Genomic DNA, 23,503 nt, shown 5'->3' with positions numbered 1-23,503 from the left:
GCCCGATGACCGCAATAAACCCACCTCCCTTCCCCAACCTCTATCTGACCTGAATGACGAGATTATGTGGTTTTCTCATCATGTATTTTCTTCTTCACTTTGTCCAGCTGCGCAAACGTAAAGCAGATGTTTGTGATTAAGTGAAGCAAGTTCTCTCTGCCAGGAAGGTGATAAAACATAACAACATGATATCTCTCTCCAAATGATGTTTTTGTTTCAGGTGAAAGGGAGGGATTCAAGTCAGCACACCTTCGGACCGGTGTACTTCCTGTATCTACCGCTGTGATATATAAACCCGGCGCGCAGAACGGCAGCCGAAAATCATTTTATAGTTTGACATAGTCTAGGCTACTGCTGGAACTGAGCATCGTCTCGCTCTCTCTATCTCTCACTCTCTCTCTCTCTCTCTCTCTATCTGTCTCTCCTGTCTACTATTCTAACTGGACCGTTGGAAGAGTGTCGCCTGGCAGCGCAGGTACAAGATACCGCTGCAAAGTAGAAGGTAGGACCGTTCCAAGAATCCAGGGATTTTATTTCTTCTGTTGACGCCGATATTTCTCTACTGCATGCATCTTTTACATTTTTTTTTGGGGGGGGGGAATCTTTGCAGTTTTTTTCCCCCACAGACATTTTCACTATTTGAAATGTCACACTATTTTAGTTTACATACATGTGTGGGATAAAAAAAATATAAAAATAACACTGATGCTATTCAATTTTTAAGCATGGAACATTTTAAATCTTGGCTCGTTCTAGTTGGCATACCGTAAAAACAAATATACTTATCTAATGTCTCTGATATTTTTATTGATTTCATTTCAGATTAAATCCAGACTTCGCATACAGCCTGTGAGAAATCTGAAAAAGAAGCAAACATGAATGCTCCGCACTTTTCCATAGACTTTCTGCTGCTGTGCATATCTTGCGGAGCAAGTGTATTGGCAGCGACCTCTCCCACCGTGTCCTCGACGCTGCCAGACACCAATTTCACCAACCTTGGCTCAGCGTTCAACTATGGAGAAGCAGACAGCGAGAATATTATTCTGACCAGGAAGAAGCGTTATATTTCCCAAAACGACATGCTTGTCATTCTTGGTTACCACAATAAAGTAAGAGGGAAAGTTTTCCCTCCGGCCTCCAATATGGAGTACATGGTAAGTGATTTATATCTTTAACTTTATCGATCTATTGCTCATTGATTATTAATGACGAATGACCGTTCTGTTTTCAGGACTTCCCTGCCTTCACTTGCTCTTGTGATTGTGTACATTGATATTGACGTGTATGTATTTGATAATTCCCCTATTGGTAACATCAGTGGTAAGCGTTATTATAAACTAGATTTTACACGTCGACCTACTGGACTAGTTGCTCAAACAATTGAATGATAAATGTGTGTTGCTTTAGTGAAAGAAGTTGTCAGTCATGGTGACTGGTGACTCTAGATTGATGCTTGATGTGAGTGCAATTGTTCCACATGACACCCTATTCCCTATGTAGTGCACTACTATAGCACCCTATTCCCTATGTAGTGCACTACTATAGCACCCTATTCCCTATGTAGTGCACTACTATAGTGCCCTATTCCCTATGTAGTGCACTACTATAGCACCTTATTCCCTATGTAGTGCACTACTATAGCACCCTATTCCCTATGTAGTACACTACTATAGCACCCTATTCCCTATGTAGTGCACTACTATAGCACCCTATTCCCTATATAGTGCACTACTATAGCACCCTATTCCCTATGTAGTGCACTACTATAGCACCCTATTCCCTATATAGTGCACTACTATAGCACCCTATTCCCTATGTCGTGCACTACTATAGCACCCTATTCCCTATGTAGTGCACTACTATAGCACCCTATTCCCTATGTAGTGCACTACTATAGCACCCTATTCCCTATATATAGTGCACTACTATAGCACCCTATTCCCTATGTAGTGTACTACTATAGCACCATATTCATCATATATAGTGCACTACTATAGCACCCTATTCCCTATGTAGTGCACTACTATAGCACCCTATTCCCTATATATAGTGCACTACTATAGCACCCTATTCCCTATATAGTGCACTACTATAGCACCCTATTCCCTATATATAGTGCACTACTATAGCACCCTATTCCCTATATATAGTGCACTACTATAGCACCCTATTCCCTATGTAGTGCACTACTTTTGACCAGGACCCGTTGTATTTCATTTAGGACAGAATCTTGGTCCAGATCAACCCATTGGTCTAGTCTTTATGAGGTACTACTAGTTTCTATAACTGAAGGGCACTTGAGCGCTCTACGTTTTCCGCCTCCTGGCACTCCAGCAAGGCTCTAGGTGGTCCTGGACCCTGAAATGTGGTTAACAGCTGGGTCAGAAGAGACATTTGTCACTGAACATCCTGCTCTGAACTTCACTCCGACCACGTTCCACACGGCACCCTATTCCCTATATATAGTGCACTACTATAGCACCCTATTCCCTATATATAGTGCACTACTATAGCACCCTATTCCCTATATATAGTGCACTACATTTGACCAAAGTCATAGCGGCCCTAATCAAAAAGTAGTGCACTATATATAGGGAATAGGGTGCTATAGTAGTGCACTATATATAGGGAATAGGGTGCTATAGTAGTGCACTATATATAGGGAATAGGGTGCTATTTGGTATCCAAGTGTCCATGTAGTGTTGTAATGGGTTTGGTTGGTGTAGCTCATGAATTAATGATGAATGGATTTAAACACACGATAGCTGGTAGCTGGTTGTATTTCATGGACAATGTCCAGTTTAGAAGATAGGACTATGTCTTTAAAGTGGATTATGGTGGTTATGAGAACATGAGGTTATTTTTGTATTCTAGATACAGTGAAGAGTGCATTGTAACCCAACAAAAAAAGAGGTTACTGTAAAAGACTCTAGCTACGATAAACCAACTATTGGCAGTGTATCCGCTCTTGAACAGGCCAGTTGCATAGCCATCATAGGAACGATTGAGCGGAAGTTTCTTTCAATTCTCCAATACGACGTTCTGAATTGGAACCACATGAGAGAGTAGCCTGCAACGATCTAGGAGGTTGGTCTTTCGTCCCAACCGGTGATCCAATTCTTCTGTGGCTCTGTGTTCCGTTCCAGCAGTACTGTTGAATAAATGAAGACACCACGTCGCATTGTTCCATCATAGTACGTACGTGAAAAGCAGCAGAATAAGTCTCGCGTAAATTAAACATCGTAAAGAGACTGAGGCAGAGCTGGGAGAGAAATTCATTTTTTTTTCTTCTTCTTTCTAAGAAGCCAGCAGACGGCTTAGTTTTCTTAGTAACCTTTGTGAAAACAGACAGGAAAACGCATTACACTACTGCTCATGCTCACACACGATTCATTACAAAGTTCAATCAGGCAAACCATTTCTCAGGGCCTTAATACATGTCAATCTACAGTATAGCACCCTTAAGTATGGAAACATGGATTATAGACAAGTTTTAGTATGGGAACATGGATTATAGACAAGTTTTAGTATGGGAACATGGATTATAGACAACATTTAGTATGGGAACATGGATTATAGACAACCTTTAGTATGGGAACATGGATTATAGACACCTTTAGTATGGGAACATGGATTATAGACAGGCTTTGGTATTTAAACATGGATTATGGACATGTTTTAGTATGGGAACATGGATTATAGACACCTTTAGTATGGGAACATGGATTATAGACAACCTTTAGTATGGGAACATGGATTATAGACACCTTTAGTATGGGAACATGGATTATAGACAACCTTTAGTATGGGAACATGGATTATAGACAACCTTTAGTATGGGAACATGGATTATAGACACATTTAGTATGGGAACATGGATTATAGACAACCTTTAGTATGGAAACATGGATTATAGACAACCTTTAGTATGGGAACATGGATTATAGACAACCTTTAGTATGGAAACATGGATTATAGACACATTTAGTATGGGAACATGGATTATAGACAACCTTTAGTATGGGAACATGGATTATAGACACATTTAGTATGGGAACATGGATTATAGACACATTTAGTATGGGAACATGGATTAGAGACAACCTTTAGTATGGGAACATGGATTATAGACAACCTTTAGTATGGGAACATGGATTATAGACACATTTAGTATGGGAACATGGATTATAGACAACCTTTAGTATGGGAACATGGATTATAGACAACCTTTAGTATGGGAACATGGATTATAGACACATTTAGTATGGGAACATGGATTATAGACAACCTTTAGTATGGGAACATGGATTATAGACAACCTTTAGTATGGGAACATGGATTATAGACACATTTAGTATGGGAACATGGATTATAGACAACCTTTAGTATGGGAACATGGATTATAGACAACCTTTAGTATGGGAACATGGATTATAGACAACCTTTAGTATGGGAACATGGATTATAGACAACCTTTAGTATGGAAACATGGATTATAGACACCTTTAGTATGGGAACATGGATTATAGACAACCTTTAGTATGGGAACATGGATTATAGACACATTTAGTATGGGAACATGGATTATAGACAACCTTTAGTATGGGAACATGGATTATAGACACATTTAGTATGGGAACATGGATTATAGACACATTTAGTATGGGAACATGGATTATAGACAAGTTTTGGTATTTAAACATGGATTATGGACATGTTTTAGTATGGGAACATGGATTATAGACAGGCTTTGGTATTTAAACATGGATTACGGACACGTTTTAGTGTGTGAACATGGATTATAGACAAATTTTAGTATGGGAACATGGATTAGAGACAAGCTTTAGGATGGGAACATGGATTTGAGACAAACTACATTACAGTCCATGTTATTCATGATTCTACATTTTCTTGTGTTCCCTGCGTGTGTGTGTGTGTGTGTGTATGTTTCTACGTGTGTGTGTGTGTGTGTAGACGTGGGACGAGACCCTGTCTAAATCAGCGGAGGACTGGGCCCACGCGTGTCTGTGGGAGCACGGACCTCGACACCTCCTCAGGTTCCTGGGCCAGAACCTCTCAGTCAGAACCGGACGGTGAGTCACCTCTAACCTCTCACCCTTCACTGTTGACCCTAGGTGCTGACCCCAACTCAGTATGCCGTATCACCCTCTAAAGGTCAAAGGTACAGGATGGCGGCGGGGGGGGGGGGGGGGGGGGGGGGGGGGTGGACGTATCCTGGATCTCTTCTAGTCGTGACCCTGTATGTGTACCAGATGGTTCCGTATTACCTATTCAGTGACACTACTGTTGACCACAGCTCTATGGGGGATACATCTAATCCAATGTTATTGGTCACAAACACGTGTTTAACAGATGTTATTGCGCGAGTGTTTTCGAAATGCTTGTGATTCTAGTTCCGACAGTGCAGTAAATATCTAACAAGTAATATCTTACAATTCCACAACAAATACCTAATACACACAAATCTGAGTAAAGGAATGGAATTAAGAATATACAGTGGGGAGAACAAGTATTTGATACACTGCCGATTTTGCAGGTTTTCCTACTTACAAAGCATGGAGAGGTCTGTAATTTTTATCATAGGTACACTTCAACTGTGGGAGACGGAATCTAAAACAAAAATCCAGAAAATCACGTTGTATGATTTTTAAGTAATTAATTTGCATGAATATATAAATACAAGGACGAGCAATGTCAGAGCGGCATAGACTAATATTCAGAAGAATAGTATAGAATACAGTATATACCTAATATATATATATATACCTCAGTACTGTATATACCTAATATATATATATATATATACCTCAGTACTGTATATACCTAATATATATATATATACCTCAGTACTGTATATACCTAATATATATATATATACCTCAGTACTGTATATACCTAATATATATATATATACCTCAGTACTGTATATACCTAATATATATATATATATATATACCTCAGTACTGTATATACCTAATATATATATATACCTCAGTACTGTATATACCTAATATATATATATACCTCAGTACTGTATATACCTAATATATATATATATACCTCAGTACTGTATATACCTAATATATATTAATATACCGTACTATATAATATATATATACCTCAGTACTGTATATACCTAATATATATATATACCTCAGTACTGTATATACCTAATATATATATATATACCTCAGTACTGTATATACCTAATATATATATATACCTCAGTACTGTATATACCTAATATATATATATACCTCAGTACTGTATATACCTAATATATATATATACCTCAGTACTGTATATACCTAATATATATATATATACCTCAGTACTGTATATACCTAATATATATATATATACCTCAGTACTGTATATACCTAATATATATATATACCTCAGTACTGTATATACCTAATATATATATATATACCTCAGTACTGTATATACCTCACCTAATACATTTTTTGCACTATTGGTAAGTAAGCATTTTACTGTAAGGTCTACAGCTGTTGTATTCAGCATTTTACTGTAAGGTCTACAGCTGTTGTATTCGGTATTTTACTGTAAGGTCTACAGCTGCTGTATTCGGTATTTTACTGTAAGGTCTACAGCTGCTGTATTCGGTATTTTACTGTAAGGTCTACAGCTGTTGTATTCGGTATTTTACTGTAAGGTCTACAGCTGTTGTATTCGGTATTTTACTGTAAGGTCTACAGCTGTTGTATTCGGTATTTTACTGTAAGGTCTACAGCTGTTGTATTCGGCATTTTACTGTAAGGTCTACAGCTGTTGTATTCGGTATTTTACTGTAAGGTCTACAGCTGTTGTATTCGGTATTTTACTGTAAGGTCTACAGCTGTTGTATTCGGCATTTTACTGTAAGGTCTACAGCTGTTGTATTCGGTATTTTACTGTAAGGTCTACAGCTGTTGTATTCGGCATTTTACTGTAAGGTCTACAGCTGTTGTATTCGGTATTTTACTGTAAGGTCTACAGCTGTTGTATTCGGTATTTTACTGTAAGGTCTACAGCTGTTGTATTCGGTATTTTACTGTAAGGTCTACAGCTGTTGTATTCGGTATTTTACTGTAAGGTCTACAGCTGTTGTATTCGGTATTTAACTGTAAGGTCTACAGCTGTTGTATTCGGTATTTTACTGTAAGGTCTACAGCTGTTGTATTCGGTATTTTACTGTAAGGTCTACAGCTGTTGTATTCGGTATTTTACTGTAAGGTCTACAGCTGTTGTATTCGGTATTTTACTGTAAGGTCTACAGCTGTTGTATTCAGCATTTCACTGTAAGGTCTACAGCTGTTGTATTCGGTATTTTAGTGTAAGGTCTACAGCTGTTTTATTCGGTATTTTACTGTAAGGTCTACAGCTGTTGTATTCAGCATTTCACTGTAAGGTCTACAGCTGTTGTATTCAGCATTTTACTGTAAGGTCTACAGCTGTTGTATTCGGTATTTTACTGTAAGGTCTACAGCTGTTGTATTCAGCATTTTACTGTAAGGTCTACAGCTGTTGTATTCAGCATTTTACTGTAAGGTCTACAGCTGTTGTAGTCAGCATTTTACTGTAAGGTCTACAGCTGTTGTATTCAGCATTTTACTGTAAGGTCTACAGCTGTTGTATTCGGCACACGTGACAAATAAACTTTGATTTGATATACATATGAGATGAGTAATGTGAGATATGTAAACATCATTATTAAAGTGGCATTATTGAAGTGACTAGTGATCCATTTATTAAAGTGGCCAATGATTTCAAGTCTGTATGTTGGCAGCAGCCACTCAATGTTAGTGATGGCTGTTTTTCAGTCTGATGGCCTTGAGATAGAAGCTGTTTTTCAGTCTCTCGGTTCCAGCTTTGATGCACCTGTACTGACCTCGCCTTCTGGGGGAAACGTAGGGAATATAGTGTTCTTTGGGATGCAGATCATGTCTCTGGCCTTCAGTGAATCAGCTGCGTCCTGTTAGTACAGGCCCTCCTGATAATTAGTCCATGACTCACATCTCGAGACCAATTACAAATATAACTTGTTCTGAGTGTCAAATCGAATCAAATCTAATTCATCACATGTTTCGTAAACAACAGGTGTAGACTAACAGTGAAATGCTTCCTGATGGGTCCTTCCCACCAATGCAGAGAGAAACAACAGGTGTAGACTAACAGTGAAATGCTTCCTGATGGGTCCTTCCCACCAATGCAGAGAGAAAGACAATAGACAAATAATAGAAACATAAAACACATAATAATAAAAGTAATAATAGATACATAATGAGTAATGATAACTAGGTTATATACACAGGGTACCAGTACTGAGTAATGATAACTAGCCTATATACACAGGGTACCAGTACTGGGTAATGATAACCAGGCTATATACACAGGGTACCAGTACTGAGTAATGATAACTAGCCTATATACACAGGGTACCAGTACTGGGTAATGATAACCAGGCTATATACACAGGGTACCAGTACTGAGTAATGATAACTAGGCTATATACACAGGGTACCAGTACTGAGTAATGATAACTAGCCTATATACACAGGGTACCAGGCTATATACACAGGGTACTAGTAGGGGTAAAGTGACTAGGCAACAGGATAGATAACAGACAGTAGCAGCAGTATACTGTAGGTAGGGGTAAAGGATAGATAATAGACAGTAACAGCAGTATACTGTAGGTAGGGGTAAAGGATAGATAATAGACAGTAACAGCAGTATACTGTAGGTAGGGGTAAAGGATAGATAATAGACAGTAACAGCAGTATACTGTAGGTAGGGGTAAAGGATAGATAATAGACAGTATACTGTAGGTAGGGGTAAAGGATAGATAATAGACAGTAACAGCAGTATACTGTAGGTAGGGGTAAAGGATAGATAATAGACAGTAGCAGCAGTATACTGTAGGTAGGGGTAAAGGATAGATAATAGACAGTAGCAGCAGTATGCTGTAGGTAGGGGTAAAGGATAGATAATAGACAGTAGCAGCAGTATGCTGTAGGTAGGGGTAAAGGATAGATAATAGACAGTAGCAGCAGTATACTGTAGGTAGGGGTAAAGGATAGATAATAGACAGTAGCAGCAGTATACTGTAGGTAGGGGTAAAGGATAGATAATAGACAGTAACAGCAGTATACTGTAGGTAGGGGTAAAGGATAGATAATAGACAGTAACAGCAGTATACTGTAGGTAGGGGTAAAGGATAGATAATAGACAGTAACAGCAGTATACTGTAGGTAGGGGTAAAGGATAGATAATAGACAGTAACAGCAGTGTACTGTAGGTAGGGGTAAAGGATGATAATAGACAGTAACAGCAGTATACTGTAGGTAGGGGTAAAGGATAGATAATAGACAGTAACAGCAGTATACTGTAGGTAGGGGTAAAGGATGATAATAGACAGTAACAGCAGTATACTGTAAGTAGGGGTAAAGCGACTAGACAACAGGGTAGATAATAAACAGTAACAGCAGTATATATAATGAGTCAAAATAGTTGGTGCAAAAGGAGATAGCCCGAGTAGCTATTTGGTTAGCAATACATGAACAAAAATTGAAACGCAACATGCAACAATTTCAAAGATTGTACTGAGTTGCAGTTCACATAAGGAAAATCAGTCAATTGAAATAAATTCATTAGGCCCTAATCTATGGATTTCACATGACTGGGAATACAGATATGCATCTGTTGGTCACAGATACATAAGAAAAAGGAAGGGGCGTGGATCAGAAAACCAGTCGGTATCTGGTGTTACCCACCATATGCCTCATGCAGAGCGACACATCTCCTTCACATAGAGTTGATCAGGCTGTTGATTGTAGCCTGTTGGAATGTTGTCCCACTCCTCTTCAATGGCTGTGCGAAGGTTGCTGGATTTTGGCAGGAACTGGAACATGCTGTCGTACACATCAATCCAGAGCATCCCAAACATGCTCAATGGGAAACATGTCTGGTGAGTATGCAGGCCATGGAAGAACTGAGAAATCTTCAGTTTCAAGGAATTGTGTACAGATCCATGCGACATGGGGCCCGTGCATTATCATGCTAAAACATGAAGTGATGGCGGTGGATAAATGGCATGACAATTTATTATTATTATTTTTTATTTCACCTTTATTTAACCAGGTAGGCTAGTTGAGAACAAGTTCTCATTTACAACTGCGACCTGGCCAAGAATAAAGCATAGCAATTCGACACATATAACAACACAGAGTTACACATGGAAAAATCTATATACAGCATGTGCAAATGAGGTAGGATAAGAGAGGTAAGGCAATAAATAAGTCATGGTGGCGAACTAATTGCAATATTGCAATTAAACACTGGAAAGGTAGAATGTGCAGAAGATGAATGTGCAAGTAGAGATACTGGGGTGCAAAGGAGCAAGCTAGATAGATAAATACAGTATGGGGATGAGGTAGATTGGATGGGCTGTTTACAGATGACCTATGTACAGGTGTAGTGATCTGTTAGCTGCTCTGACAGCTGGTGCTTAAAGCTAGTGAGGGAGGTAAGAGTCTCCAGCTTTAGTGATTTTTGCAGTTCGTTCCAGTCATTGGCAGCAGAGAAGTGGAAGGAGAGGCGGCCAAAGGAAGAATTGGCTTGGGGGGTGACCAGTCAGATATACCTGCTGGAGCGCGTGCTACAGGTGGATGCTGCTATGGTGACCAGTGAGCTGAAATAAGGCGGGGCTTTACCTAGCAGAGACTTGTAAATGACCTGGAGCCAGTGGGTTTGGCGACGAGTATGGAGTGAGGGCCAGCAAACGAGAGCGTACAGGTCGCAGTGGTGGGTAGTATATGGGGCTTTGGTGACAAAACGGATGGCACTGTGATAGACTGCATCCAATTGCTGAGTAGAGTGTTGGAGGCTATTTTGTAAATGACATCGTGAAAGTCGAGGATTGGTAGGATGGTCAGTTTTACGAGGGTATGTTTGGCAGCATGAGTGAAGGATGCTTTGTTGCGAAATAGGAAGCCGATTCTAGATTTAATTTTTGATTGGAGATGTTTAATGTGAGTCTGTAAGGAGAGTTTACAGTCTAACCAGACACCTAGGTATTTGTAGTTGTCCACATATTCGTGGACGGGCGAGCAGGTGCGGGCAGCGATCGGTTGAAGAGCATGCATTTAGTTTTACTTGCATTTAAGAGCAGTTGGAGGTCACGGAAGGAGAGTTGTATGGCATTGAAGCTCGTCTGGAGGTTAGTTAACACAGTGTCCAAAGAAGGGCCAGAGGTATACAGAATGGTGTCGTCTGCGTAGAGGTGGATCAAAGAATCACCAGCAGCATTGATGTATACAGAGAAGAGAGTCGGCCCGAGAATTGAACCCTGTCGCACCCCCATAGAGACTGCCAGAGGTCCGGACAACAGGCCCTCCGATTTGACACACTGAACTCTATCAGAGAAGTAGTTGGTGAACCAGGCAAGGCAGTCATTTGAGAAACCAAGGCTGTCGAGTCTGCCAATAAGAATGTGGTGATTGACAGAGTCGAAAGCCTTAGCCAGGTCGATGAATACGGCTGCACGGTAATGTCTCTAATCGATGGCGGTTATGATATCGTTTAGGACCTTGAGCGTGGCTGAGGTGCACCCATGACCAGCTCTGGAACCAGATTGCATAGCGGAGAAGGTACGGTGGGATTCGAAATGGTCGGTAATCTGTTTGTTAACTTGGCTTTCGAAGACCTTCGAAAGGCAGGGTAGAATAGATATAGGTCTATAGCAGTTTGGGTCTAGAGAGTCTCCACCTTTGAAGAGGGGGATGACTGCGACTGCTTTACAATCTATGGGAATCTCAGACGATACGAAAGAGAGGTTGAACAGGCAAGTAATAGGGGTTACAACAATTTTGGCAGATCATTTTAGAAAGAGAGGGTCCAAATTGTCTAGCCCGGCTGATTTGTACGGGTCCAGATTTTGCAGCTCTTACAGAACATCAGCTATCTGGATTTGGGTGAAGGAGAAGTGGGGGAGGTTTGGGCGAGTTGCTGTGGGGATCGCAGGGCTGTTGATGGGGGTAGGGGTAGCCAGGTGGAAAGCATGGCCAGCCGTAGAAAAATGCTTTTTGAAATTCTCAATTATAGTGGATTTATCGGTGGTGACAGTGTATCCTAGCCTCAGTGCAGTGGGCAGTTGGGAGGAGGTGCTCTTGTTCTCCATGGACTTTACAGTGTCCCAGAACCTTTTTGAGTTTGTGCTACAGGATGCAAATTTCTGCTTGAAAAAGCTAGCCTTAGCTTTCTAAATGCCTGTGTATATTTGTTCCTAACTTCCCTGAAAAGTTGCATATCACGGGGGCTGTTCGATGCTAATGCAGAACGCCACAGGATGTTTTTGTGCTGGTCAAGGGCAGACAGGTCTGGAGTGAACCAAGGGCTATATCTGTTCCTGGTTCTACATTTTTTGAATGGGGCATGCTTATTTAAGATGGGGAGGAAGGCACTTTTAAAGAATAACCAGGCATCCTCTACTGACGGGATGAGGTCAATATCCTTCCAGGATACCCTGGCCAGGTCGATTAGAAAGGCCTGCTCGCAGAAGTGTTTTAGGGAGCATTTGACAGATGAGGGGTGGTCGTTTGATCGCAGACCCATTATGGATGCAGGCAATGAGGCAGTGATTGCTGAGATCTTGTTTGAAAACAGCAGAGGTGTATTTGGAGGGCAAGTTGGTTAGGATGATATCTATGAGGGTGCCCGTGTTTACGGATTTAGGGTTGTACCTGGTGGGTTCATTGATAATGAGCCTCAGGATCTCGTCACAGTATCTTTGTGCATTCAAATTGCCATCGATAGAATGCAATTGTGTTCATTGTCTGTAGCTTATGCCTGCCTGCCTGCCCATACCATAACCCCACCACCACCATGGGGCACTCTTTTCACAATGTTGACATCAGCAAGGCGCTCGCCCACACAACGTCATACACATGGTCTGAGGTTGTGAGGCTGGTTGGTGCACTGCCAAATACTCTAAAGCAAAGTTGGAGGTGGCTTATGGTAGAGATATTAACATTCAATTCTCTGGCAACAGCTCTGGTGGACATTCCTGCAGTCAACATGCCAATTGCTCGCTCCCTCAAAATTTGAGATATGACAAAACTGCACATGTGTCCTTTTTTAGTCCCCAGAACAACCTGTGTAATGATCATGCTTTTTAATATGCCACATCTGTCAGATGGATGGATTATCTTGGCAAAGGAGAAAGGCTCACTAACAGGTATGTAAACTAATTTGTCCACAAAATTTGAGCCAAATAAGCTTTTTAATGCATATGGGACATTTCTGGGATCTTTTATTTCAGCTCATGAAACATGGGACCAACACTTTACATGTTGCGTTGATATTTTTGTTCATTGTATTTAACTATTTAGCATTCTTATTTATGGTTTGAGGATAGGAGCTTTTCATGGTCCTGCTGGTTCCAGACTTGTGGGGCGGAGACTTTGACAATTTTTAGGGCCTTCCTCTGACACCGCCTGGTATAGAGGTCCTGGATGGCATGGAGCTTGGTCCCAGTAATGTCCTGGGCCGTACGCACTATCCTCTGTAGCGCCTTGTGGTAGGATGCCAAACAATTGCTATACCAAGCTGTGATCAAAATGCTCTCGGTGGTGCAGCTATAGAAGGGCCCATGCCAAATCTTGAGGCGTTGTCGTGCCTTCTTTATGACTATGTTGGTGTGTGTGGACACAGAGGTCACTAACTTTCTCCCTAATAGGCTGTCTCGTTGTCGTCGGTGATCAGGCCTACCACCGTTGTGTCGTCAACAAACTTTATGATGGTGTTAGAATCGTGAGTGGTCAGCCAGTCGTGGGGGAACAAGGATTACAGCAGGGGACTAAGCACCCACCCCTTAGGGGCCCCCGTGTTGAGGGTCAGCATGGCGGATGTGTTGTAGCCCTAAACTCACCACCTGGGAGGGGGTGGTCAGTCAGGAAGTCCAGGATCCAGTTGCAGAGGGAAGTGTTCAGTCCCAGGGTCCTGAGTTTAGTGATGAGCTTGGAAGGCGTTATGGTGTTGAACGCTGAGCTGTAGTCAATGAACAAAATTCTCACATAGGTGTTCCTCTTATCCAGGTGGGAAAGGGCAGTGTGGAGTGCAATAGAGATTGTGTCATCTGTTGGGGCGGTATGCGAATTGGAGTGGGGTCCAGGGTGTCTGGGATAATGGTGTTGATGTGAGGCCATGACCAGCCTTTCAAAGCATTTCATGGCTTATAGCCCTATACAGATGGCTGAGTGAGGTCTTATAGCCCTATACAGATGGCTGAGTGAGGTCTTATAGCCCTATACAGCTGGCTGAGTGAGGTCTTATAGCCCTATACAGCTGGCTGAGTGAGGTCTTATAGCCCTATACAGCTGGCTGAGTGAGGTCTTATAGCCCTATACAGCTGGCTGAGTGAGGTCTTATAGCCCTATACAGCTGGCTGAGTGAGGTCTTATAGCCCTATACAGCTGGCTGAGTGAGGTCTTATAGCCCTATACAGCTGGCTGAGTGAGGTCTTATAGCCCTATACAGCTGGCTGAGTGAGGTCTTATAGCCCTATACAGCTGGCTGAGTGAGGTCTTATAGCCCTATACAGCTGGCTGAGTGAGGTCTTATAGCCCTATACAGCTGGCTGAGTGAGGTCTTATAGCCCTATACAGCTGGTTGAGTGAGGTCTTATAGCCCTATACAGCTGGCTGAGTGAGGTCTTATAGCCCTATACAGCTGGCTGAGTGAGGTCTTATAGCCCTATACAGCTGGCTGAGTGAGGTCTTATAGCCCTATACAGCCGGCTGAGTGAGGTCTTATAACCCTATACAGCTGGCTGAGTGAGGTCTTATAGCCCTATACAGCTGGCTGAGTGAGGTCTTAGTAGCAGCATCGGTTTGTGGTGGTAAATAGACGGCTATGAAATATAGATGAGAACTCTCTTGGTAAATAGTGTGGTCTACAGCATATCATGAGTTACTCTACCTCAGGCGAGCAGAACCTCGAGACTTCCTTAATATTAGAGATGGCGCACCAGCTGCTTTAACAAAGAGACACACCCCTCCCCCTTAGCCTTACTCGAGCCTGTCGTCCGGTCTAGACGATGTATGGACAAACCTTACAAGATATATAGTATCTATGTCCTTGTTCAGCCAAGACTACATAGAAATATAGAACATTACACAATTCTTCCGTGTTCAGTTGATAGGATAATAAGAGTTCATCCAATTTATTCTCCAGTAACTGCACATTCGCGAACTGAACAGAAGGCAATGGTGTTCTGATGTCCAGAAGTTGTTTTCAGTCATAGAAAATGATGGCAGAGGCATTATGTTACAGATAAACCAGCATCAGGAACCCTTAAAATGGTCGCTATCTATTGCAGCGCACCATCTCGTAGTCCTGTCTGTCTGTCTGTCTGTCTGTCTGCCTGCCTAGTCCTGTGTGTTTAAATTGGTAGAGCATGGCACTTGCGATGCCAGGGTTGTGGGTTTGATTCCAACGGGGGACCAGTATGAAAATGTATGCACTCACTATTATAAATCACTCTGGGTAAGAGTGCCTGCTAAATGACTGAAATGTAAATGTCTGTCTGTCCTCAGTACTAATCTGTCTGTCCTCAGTACTAGTCTGTCTGTGTCTGTCCTCAGTACTAATCTATCTGTGTCTGTCCTCAGTACTAATCTGTCTGTGTCTGTCCTCAGTACTAATCTGTCTGTCCTCAGTACTAATCTGTCTGTCCTCAGTACTAATCTGTCAGTACTAGTCTGTCTGTCCTCAGTACTAATCTGTCTCTGTCTGTCTGTCCTCAGTACTAATCTGTCTCTGTCTGTCCTCAGTACTAATCTGTCTGTGTCTGTCCTCAGTACTAATCTGTCTGTCCTCAGTACTAATCTGTCTGTGTCTGTCCTCAGTACTAATCTGTCTGTGTCTGTCCTCAGCTACCGCTCTATTCTCCAGTTAGTGAAGCCCTGGCATGATGAAGTGAAGGACTATGTGTTCCCATATCCCCGGGACTGCAACCCAAGGTGCCCCCTTAAATGCTATGGACCCATGTGCACACATTATACACAGGTAAGAAGACAGTCAAGGAAAAGTCATATTGTTGTATGGGCAGAATAAATTCACTTAAGATTCACATGCTTGATTTGAACTGTAATGCAAATCTTCCATTTGACATCAATGCTTGATTGGAAAGTTGAATTTGAACCTGAACATTTTGATGATAGTGGTATTGATGATCCCTATTGTCTCTACTTTACAGATGGTTTGGGCCACAACAAACAAAGTTGGTTGTGCTGTACACACCTGTCAAAATATGAACATATGGGGGAACGTGTGGAAACAAGCTACATTCTTAGTGTGCAACTATTCGTCCAAGTAAGTAGACAGCTCTTTAAAAAAAAAAACAAAAAAAAACGTTGATATTTCAGGAAGTAAGAATACAGTATCTTTAGGAATAAAGTCTTTGTTTTTTTCACATCAACGTCTATGCTGTTGTCCTGTTACTTTTAACAATGGTAAACTGTAGTTCTGAGCATATCAATACTCAACCTGCATGTTGAAAATAGTACGGTTAATTTCCTTCCATTGGAGCTTGATGATCTTCAGCACAAAACTCTCTATACTTCCCAGGTTCATTCCAACTCGTCCAGAACCGAAAAGAAGTCCAGAATAATTCCTCTCTTCCTTAATTCCGTGATTAAAACACCTTGCCGTTTTATAAACCGTTGGGATTTGTGACCTCATAATACAGCTGACATGTTTTTAAATCACTAATGGCTTCCACACCTTGAAGAACACATGTGTTGGTGACTTAGGACATTTACATTTTAGTCATTTAGCAGACGCTCTTATCCAAAGCAACTTACAGTAGTGAATGTATACATTATATACATTTTTTTTAAATTAATTAATTTTTTTCCATACTGGTCCCCCATGGGAATTGAACCCACAACCCTGGCGTTGCAAAAACCATGCTCTACCAACTGAGCCACACGGGACATGTGCAGCTGTGTTTTATAAAAGCCTGTCAATCAAGAGAAGCATTTTCTTTCCACAGGGACAACTGTGGCCACTATCAATGTAGCCACTCACAGGCTGATGAAGTCACCCACAATAATGAAGTCACCCACAATATGTGAAAAAATGATACCGTTATCTCTCTGGCTAGCTTTTACATTCCCTAAATACATTCCCTATAAGATAGTTATATAGTTTATATGCTATCTTATAGCCTTCCCTGTAGCTCAGTTGGTAGAGCATGGTGTTTGCAACGCCAGGGTTGTGGGTTCAATTCCCACAGGGGGCCAGCACAGAAAAAAAAAAAATGTATGAAATTGTATGAAATGTATGCATTCACTACTGTTAGTCGCTCTGTACAAGAGCGTCTGCTAAATGACTCAAATTTAAATGCAAATGTATACCTGAATCCCAGACCACTCTGTGTCTGTCTGTCTTGTGTTTTTCCCAGGGGGAACTGGATCGGAGAGGCACCCTATAAAGTAGGCGTCCCGTGCTCCGCCTGTCCCCCGAGCTACGGAGGGTCCTGTTCCAATAACATGTGCTTCCCAGCCCTCAACACAAACTATCTGCAGTGGTTCAAATAGAGCCAGGAGTCCCTGTCCAGACTTAAGGCTACGTCCCAAAATCACACCCTATTCCCTATTGCCATTTGGTGCTAACACGCTGATCCCCGACCCCAACACAGAGACTTTTTCCCTCCTGAAGGATTTGCACAACAGTTGTGGAAAACACACTTATTTAAGATTAAAACATACATTTATAATAATGTGTACATAGAATTCATGTTTGTTTTTTTTAAACTTTTTTTCCCCGAAGTTTTTCTTTTATTGATTATCATGTGATGAATTAGATTGATTGATTGATTGATTGATTGATTGATTGATTGATACAGTAGGATGATAATTTATCTTGTGAAGTATGTTTCCTAACAGTGTTACAGTATTATGGGTTTACCATTGGTCATGTACCCATAGAATGTGGATACGCATAGATGTGCCTCACAATGGTCAAATGAATACAAGTTATTGACATTTCAACGCTACGGTAGCAAGCAAAAATAGTTATGAAAAGTGATTGTTAACTTTTACATTTTTTACATTTACAACTTTTACATTTTTTTTTGCTGCTTAGCTAATCATCTTGGCTAACTGTGGAGAGAAATAATTCACTTATGTACCATTAATTAGGGCTCGATTCAATCTGTACCAATTCTACAGCGCAATAGACATTGAAAGGCAATGCTACCTAGTGAGCGGAGGCTGCGTTCACAGTGTGCGGAGGAGACTGCGTTCACAGTGAGCGGAGGAGACTGCGTTCACAGTGAGCGGAGGCTACGTTCACGGTGAGGCTGCGTTCACAGTGAGCGGAGGCTGCGTTCACAGTGAGCGGAGGCTGCGTTCACAGTGAGCGGAGGCTGCGTTCACAGTGAGCGGAGGCTGCGTTCACAGTGAGCGGAGGCTGCGTTCACAGTGAGCGGCGACTGCGTTCACAGTGAGCGGAGGCAGCGTTCACAGTGAGCGGAGACTATGTTCACAGTGACCGGAGGCTGCGTTCACAGTGAGAGGAGGCTGCGTTCACAGTGAGCGGAGACTACGTTCACAGTGAGCGGAGGCTACGTTCACAGTGAGCGGAGGCAGCGTTCACAGTGAGCGGAGACTATGTTCACAGTGAGCGGAGACTATGTTCACAGTGAGCGGAGGCTGCGTTCACGGTAAACACCGAATACGTCCGACTCAATCGGAAATTACTTTTCAATTTCAATCGCGTAGTATTTCTGAACTTTTGTGATTCAGATGGAATCGACCCCTTTAAGCCACCGCAAATCTCTCTTAGCAAACGCAACACTGTGTCCTAAACTAAAAGGTGTTTCCAGCGATGTTTCCTTTTTTGTCTGTTATAGTCTGTTATAGTGTGCTGCGTTTTAACGCACCTTGCAATAAATCCCAGCATGTGTAAATGGTGCTGAAGGCATTACACACAATGTGTAGGTTATGCCTTGTCATGGTTAGAAGAACATGGCCTCAGACCTCAACTGACATGAAGCACTCAACCACTAGGCTACCAATCCACATAGCAACTGAAGCTAACCCAAACGATAGGCTACCAAGCCACATAGCAACTGAAGCTAACCCAAACGATAGGCTGCCAATCCACATAGCAACTGAAGCTAACCCAAACGATAGGCTACCAAGCCACATAGCAACTGAAGCTAACCCAAACGATAGGCTGCCAATCCACATAGCAACTGAAGCTAACACAACAGCCTACCAAACCACATAGCTCAGCCTGTAGGCTACCAAACCACATAGCTCAGCCAGTAGGTTACCAAAACACATAGCTCAGCCAGTAGGTTACCAAACCACATAGCTCAGCCAGTAGGTTACCAAACCACATAGCTCAGCCAGTAGGCTACCAAAGCACATAGCTCAGCCAGTAGGTTACCAAACCAAATAGCTCAGCCAGTAGGCTACCAAACCACACAGCTCAGCCAGTAGGTTACCAAACCACACAGCTCAGCCAGTAGGTTACCAAACCACATAGCTCAGCCAGTAGGTTACCAAACCACACAGCTCAGCCAGTAGGTTACCAAACCACATAGCTCAGCCAGTAGGTTACCAAACCACACAGCTCAGCCAGTAGGTTACCAAACCACATAGCTCAGCCAGTAGGTTACCAAACCACATAGCTCAGCCAGTAGGTTACCAAACCACATAGCTCAGCCAGTAGGTTACCAAACCACATAGCTCAGCCAATAGGTTACCAAACCACACAGCTCAGCCAATAGGTTACCAAACCACACAGCTCAGCCAGTAGGCTACCAAACCACATAGCTCAGCCAGTAGGTTACCAAACCACACAGCTCAGCCAGTAGGTTACCAAACCACATAGCTCAGCCAGTAGTCTACCAAACCACATAGCTCAGCCAGTAGGCTACCAAACCACATAGCTCAGCCAGTAGGCTACCAAACCACACAGCTCAGCCAGTAGGTTACCAAACCACATAGCTCAGCCAGTAGGCTACCAAACCACATAGCTCAGCCAGTAGGTTACCAAACCACACAGCTCAGCCAGTAGGTTACCAAACCACATAGCTCAGCCAATAGGTTACCAAACCACACAGCTCAGCCAATAGGTTACCAAACCACACAGCTCAGCCAGTAGGCTACCAAACCACATAGCTCAGCCAGTAGGTTACCAAACCACATAGCTCAGCCAGTAGGCTACCAAACCACATAGCTCAGCCAGTAGGTTACCAAACCACATAGCTCAGCCAGTAGGTTACCAAACCACATAGCTCAGCCAGTAGGTTACCAAACCACATAACTCAGCCAGTAGGTTACCAAACCACACAGCTCAGCCAATAGGTTACCAAACCACATAGCTCAGCCAGTAGGCTACCAAACCACACAGCTCAGCCAATAGGTTACCAAACCACATAGCTCAGCCAGTAGGTTACCAAACCACATAGCTCAGCCAGTAGGCTACCAACCCACATTACAATTGCAGCAAATGTCATTTACATCCATATCCTGTAGCTAATTGACTAAACGGGGAGGACCGGTTCAGTACTGGTTGCTATAGGACAGGTTCAGTACTGGTTGCTATAGGACAGGTTCAGTTCTGGTTGCTATAGGACAGGTTAAGTTCTGGTTGCTATAGGACAGGTTAAGTTCTGGTTGCTATAGAACAGGTTCAGTACTGGTTGCTAAAGGACAGGTTCAGTTCTGGTTGCTATAGGACAGGTTAAGTTCTGGTTGCTATAGAACAGGTTCAGTACTGGTTGCTAAAGGACAGGTTCAGTTCTGGTTGCTATAGGACAGGTTAGGTTCTGGTTGCTATAGAACAGGTTCAGTACTGGTTGCTAAAGGACAGGTTCAGTTCTGGTTGCTATAGAACAGGTTCAGTACTGGTTGCTATAGGACAGGTTAGGTACTGGTTGATTGAGGACAAGTTCAGTTCTGGTTGCTAGAGGACAGGTTCAGTACTGGGTGCTATAGAACAGGTTCAGTACTGGTTGTTAGAGGATATGTTCAGTTCTGGATTACTATTGGACAGGATCAGTACTGGTTGTTAGAGGACAGATAAAATACTGTTTGTGTTGCTTGTTGTTTGTATTTTAACATGACTCTGGGCATTCCATACAGTAGGCTCAGTGGAATGTGTATACCATGGGACAGATGTACAGTGTTACATTGAAAGTATCCAGGTATGTCCTTACAGCATGTGTTTTGGTCAATGGCTTTATTCTGTTGTATAATGTTGTATAATGTTCACTGAACTGTTTTCAGTTCTTAGATGGAGAACCATGTCATAGAACATTGTGTACATGGATAACCCTCATACCCAGAAAATCAATATCCTCGTACTACATTCATACTGTAAGTTATATGCCAGAAATATTTAATTAAAGGATGTTTTTTTTTTTTTATTGTTTTGTAAAATAGACTTTACATAAATGTGGAATTCTTTCCAATTGCATACTGTTTTTGATTGAGGTAACACATTAAGATAACATTAAAAAAAATAAAAAACTTGTATTGTTTCCTCCAATTTAGTGTGGTCGGTATGGTAATTTAGTGTGGTCGGTATGGTAATTTATTGTGGTTGGTATGGTAATTTAGTATGGTTGGTATGGTAATTTATTATGGTCGGTATGGTAATTTAGTATGGTTGGTATGGTAATTTAGTGTTGTCGGTATGGTAATTTAGTGTGGTTGGTATGGTAATTTAGTATGGTTGGAATGGTAATTTAGTATGGTTGGTAATGTAAGTTAGTGTGGTTGGTAATGTAATTTAGTATGGTTGGAATGGTAATTTAGTATGGTTGGTAATGTAAGTTAGTGTGGTTGGTAATGTAATTTAGTATGGTTGGAATGGTAATTTAGTATGGTTGGTAATGTAAGTTAGTGTGGTTGGTAATGTAATTTAGTATGGTTGGAATGGTAATTTAGTATGGTTGGTATGGTCAGTTAGTGTGGTCGGTATGTTAAAAAAATATATAATAACTAAGCACTAGTATTGGCAAGCAAAATCTTCCACAATTCAAATTTGGCAAATATGTCAGAATTCCTTTTTAATCTAGGTCAGGAAGTGATTTCTCTCCCAACTCTACTGTATTATACAGTCTCTATGGGACTATCATAATACTATATCATAATAACAGTCCTACTATATCATAATAACAGTCCTACTATATCATAATAACAGTCCTACTATATCATAATAACAGTCCTACTATATTATAATAACAGTTCTACTATATCATAATAACAGTCCTACTATATCATAATAACAGTCCTACTATATCATAATAACAGTCCTACTATATCATAATAACAGTTCTACTATATCATAATAACAGTTCTACTATATCATAATACTATATCATAATAACAGTCCTACTATATCATAACAACAGTCCTACTATATCATAATAACAGTTCTACTATATCATAATACTATATCATAATAACAGTCCTATATCATAATAACAGTCCTATATCATAATAACAGTTCTACTATATCATAGTAACAGTCCTACTATATCATAATACTATATCATAGTAACAGTCCTACTATATCATAATAACAGCCCTACTATATCATAATAACAGTCCTATTATATCATAATAACAGTCCTACTATATCATAGTAACAGTCCTACTATATCATAATACTATATCATAATAACAGTCCTACTATATCATAATAACAGTTCTACTATATCATAATAACAGTTCTACTATATCATAATAACAGTCCTACTATATCATAATAACAGTTCTACTATATCATAATAACAGTTCTACTATATCATAATAACTGTCCTACTATATCATAATAACAGTCCTACTATATCATAATAACAGTCCTACTATATCATAATAACAGTTCTACTATATCATAGTAACAGTTCTACTATATCATAATAACAGTTCTACTATATCATAATACTATATCATAATAACAGTCCTACTATATCATAATAACAGTCCAACTATATCATAATAACAGTCCTACTATATCATAATAACAGTTCTACTATATCATAATACTATATCATAATAACAGTCCTACTATATCATAATAACAGTTCTACTATATCATAATAACAGCCCTACTATATCATAATAACAGTCCTACTATATCATAATAACAGTCCTACTATATCATAATAACAGTCCTACTATATCATAGTAACAGTCCTACTATATCATAATACTATATTATAATAACAGTCCTACTATATCATAATAACAGCCCTACTATATCATAATAACAGTCCTACTATATCATAGTAACAGTCCTACTATATCATAGTAACAGTCCTACTATATCATAATAACAGTCCTACTATATCATAATTTTATATCATAATAACAGTCCTACTATATCATAATAACAGTCCTATAATATCATAGTAACAGTCCTACTATATCATAATAACAGTCCTACTATATCATAA

At 40.8% G+C, this 23,503-nt stretch overlaps 1 protein-coding gene across 1 annotated transcript in view; it reads left to right on the top strand.

Moving 5' to 3' along the window:
- The window catches only part of LOC115195322 (peptidase inhibitor 15-A-like), a 22,787-nt gene extending 763 nt beyond the window's left edge, over nucleotides 1-22,024 (top strand). The window contains exons 2-7 of the mRNA XM_029755099.1: nucleotides 221-502; nucleotides 823-1,154; nucleotides 4,975-5,093; nucleotides 15,954-16,086; nucleotides 16,277-16,392; nucleotides 17,486-22,024. Of these exons, the coding sequence (XP_029610959.1) occupies nucleotides 876-1,154; nucleotides 4,975-5,093; nucleotides 15,954-16,086; nucleotides 16,277-16,392; nucleotides 17,486-17,621 (783 nt within the window). The 5' untranslated portion in view covers nucleotides 221-502; nucleotides 823-875 and the 3' untranslated portion in view covers nucleotides 17,622-22,024. The remainder of the gene's footprint in view (nucleotides 1-220; nucleotides 503-822; nucleotides 1,155-4,974; nucleotides 5,094-15,953; nucleotides 16,087-16,276; nucleotides 16,393-17,485) is intronic.
- Nucleotides 22,025-23,503: the final 1,479 nt, after the last annotated feature.

The sequence above is a fragment of the Salmo trutta genome, chromosome 6 (assembly GCF_901001165.1).
Source record: "Salmo trutta chromosome 6, fSalTru1.1, whole genome shotgun sequence".
Lineage (NCBI taxonomy): Eukaryota > Metazoa > Chordata > Actinopteri > Salmoniformes > Salmonidae > Salmo > Salmo trutta.
The sequence above is the reverse complement of the archived record's forward strand: the minus strand, read 5'-3'. Positions and strand labels throughout refer to the sequence as shown.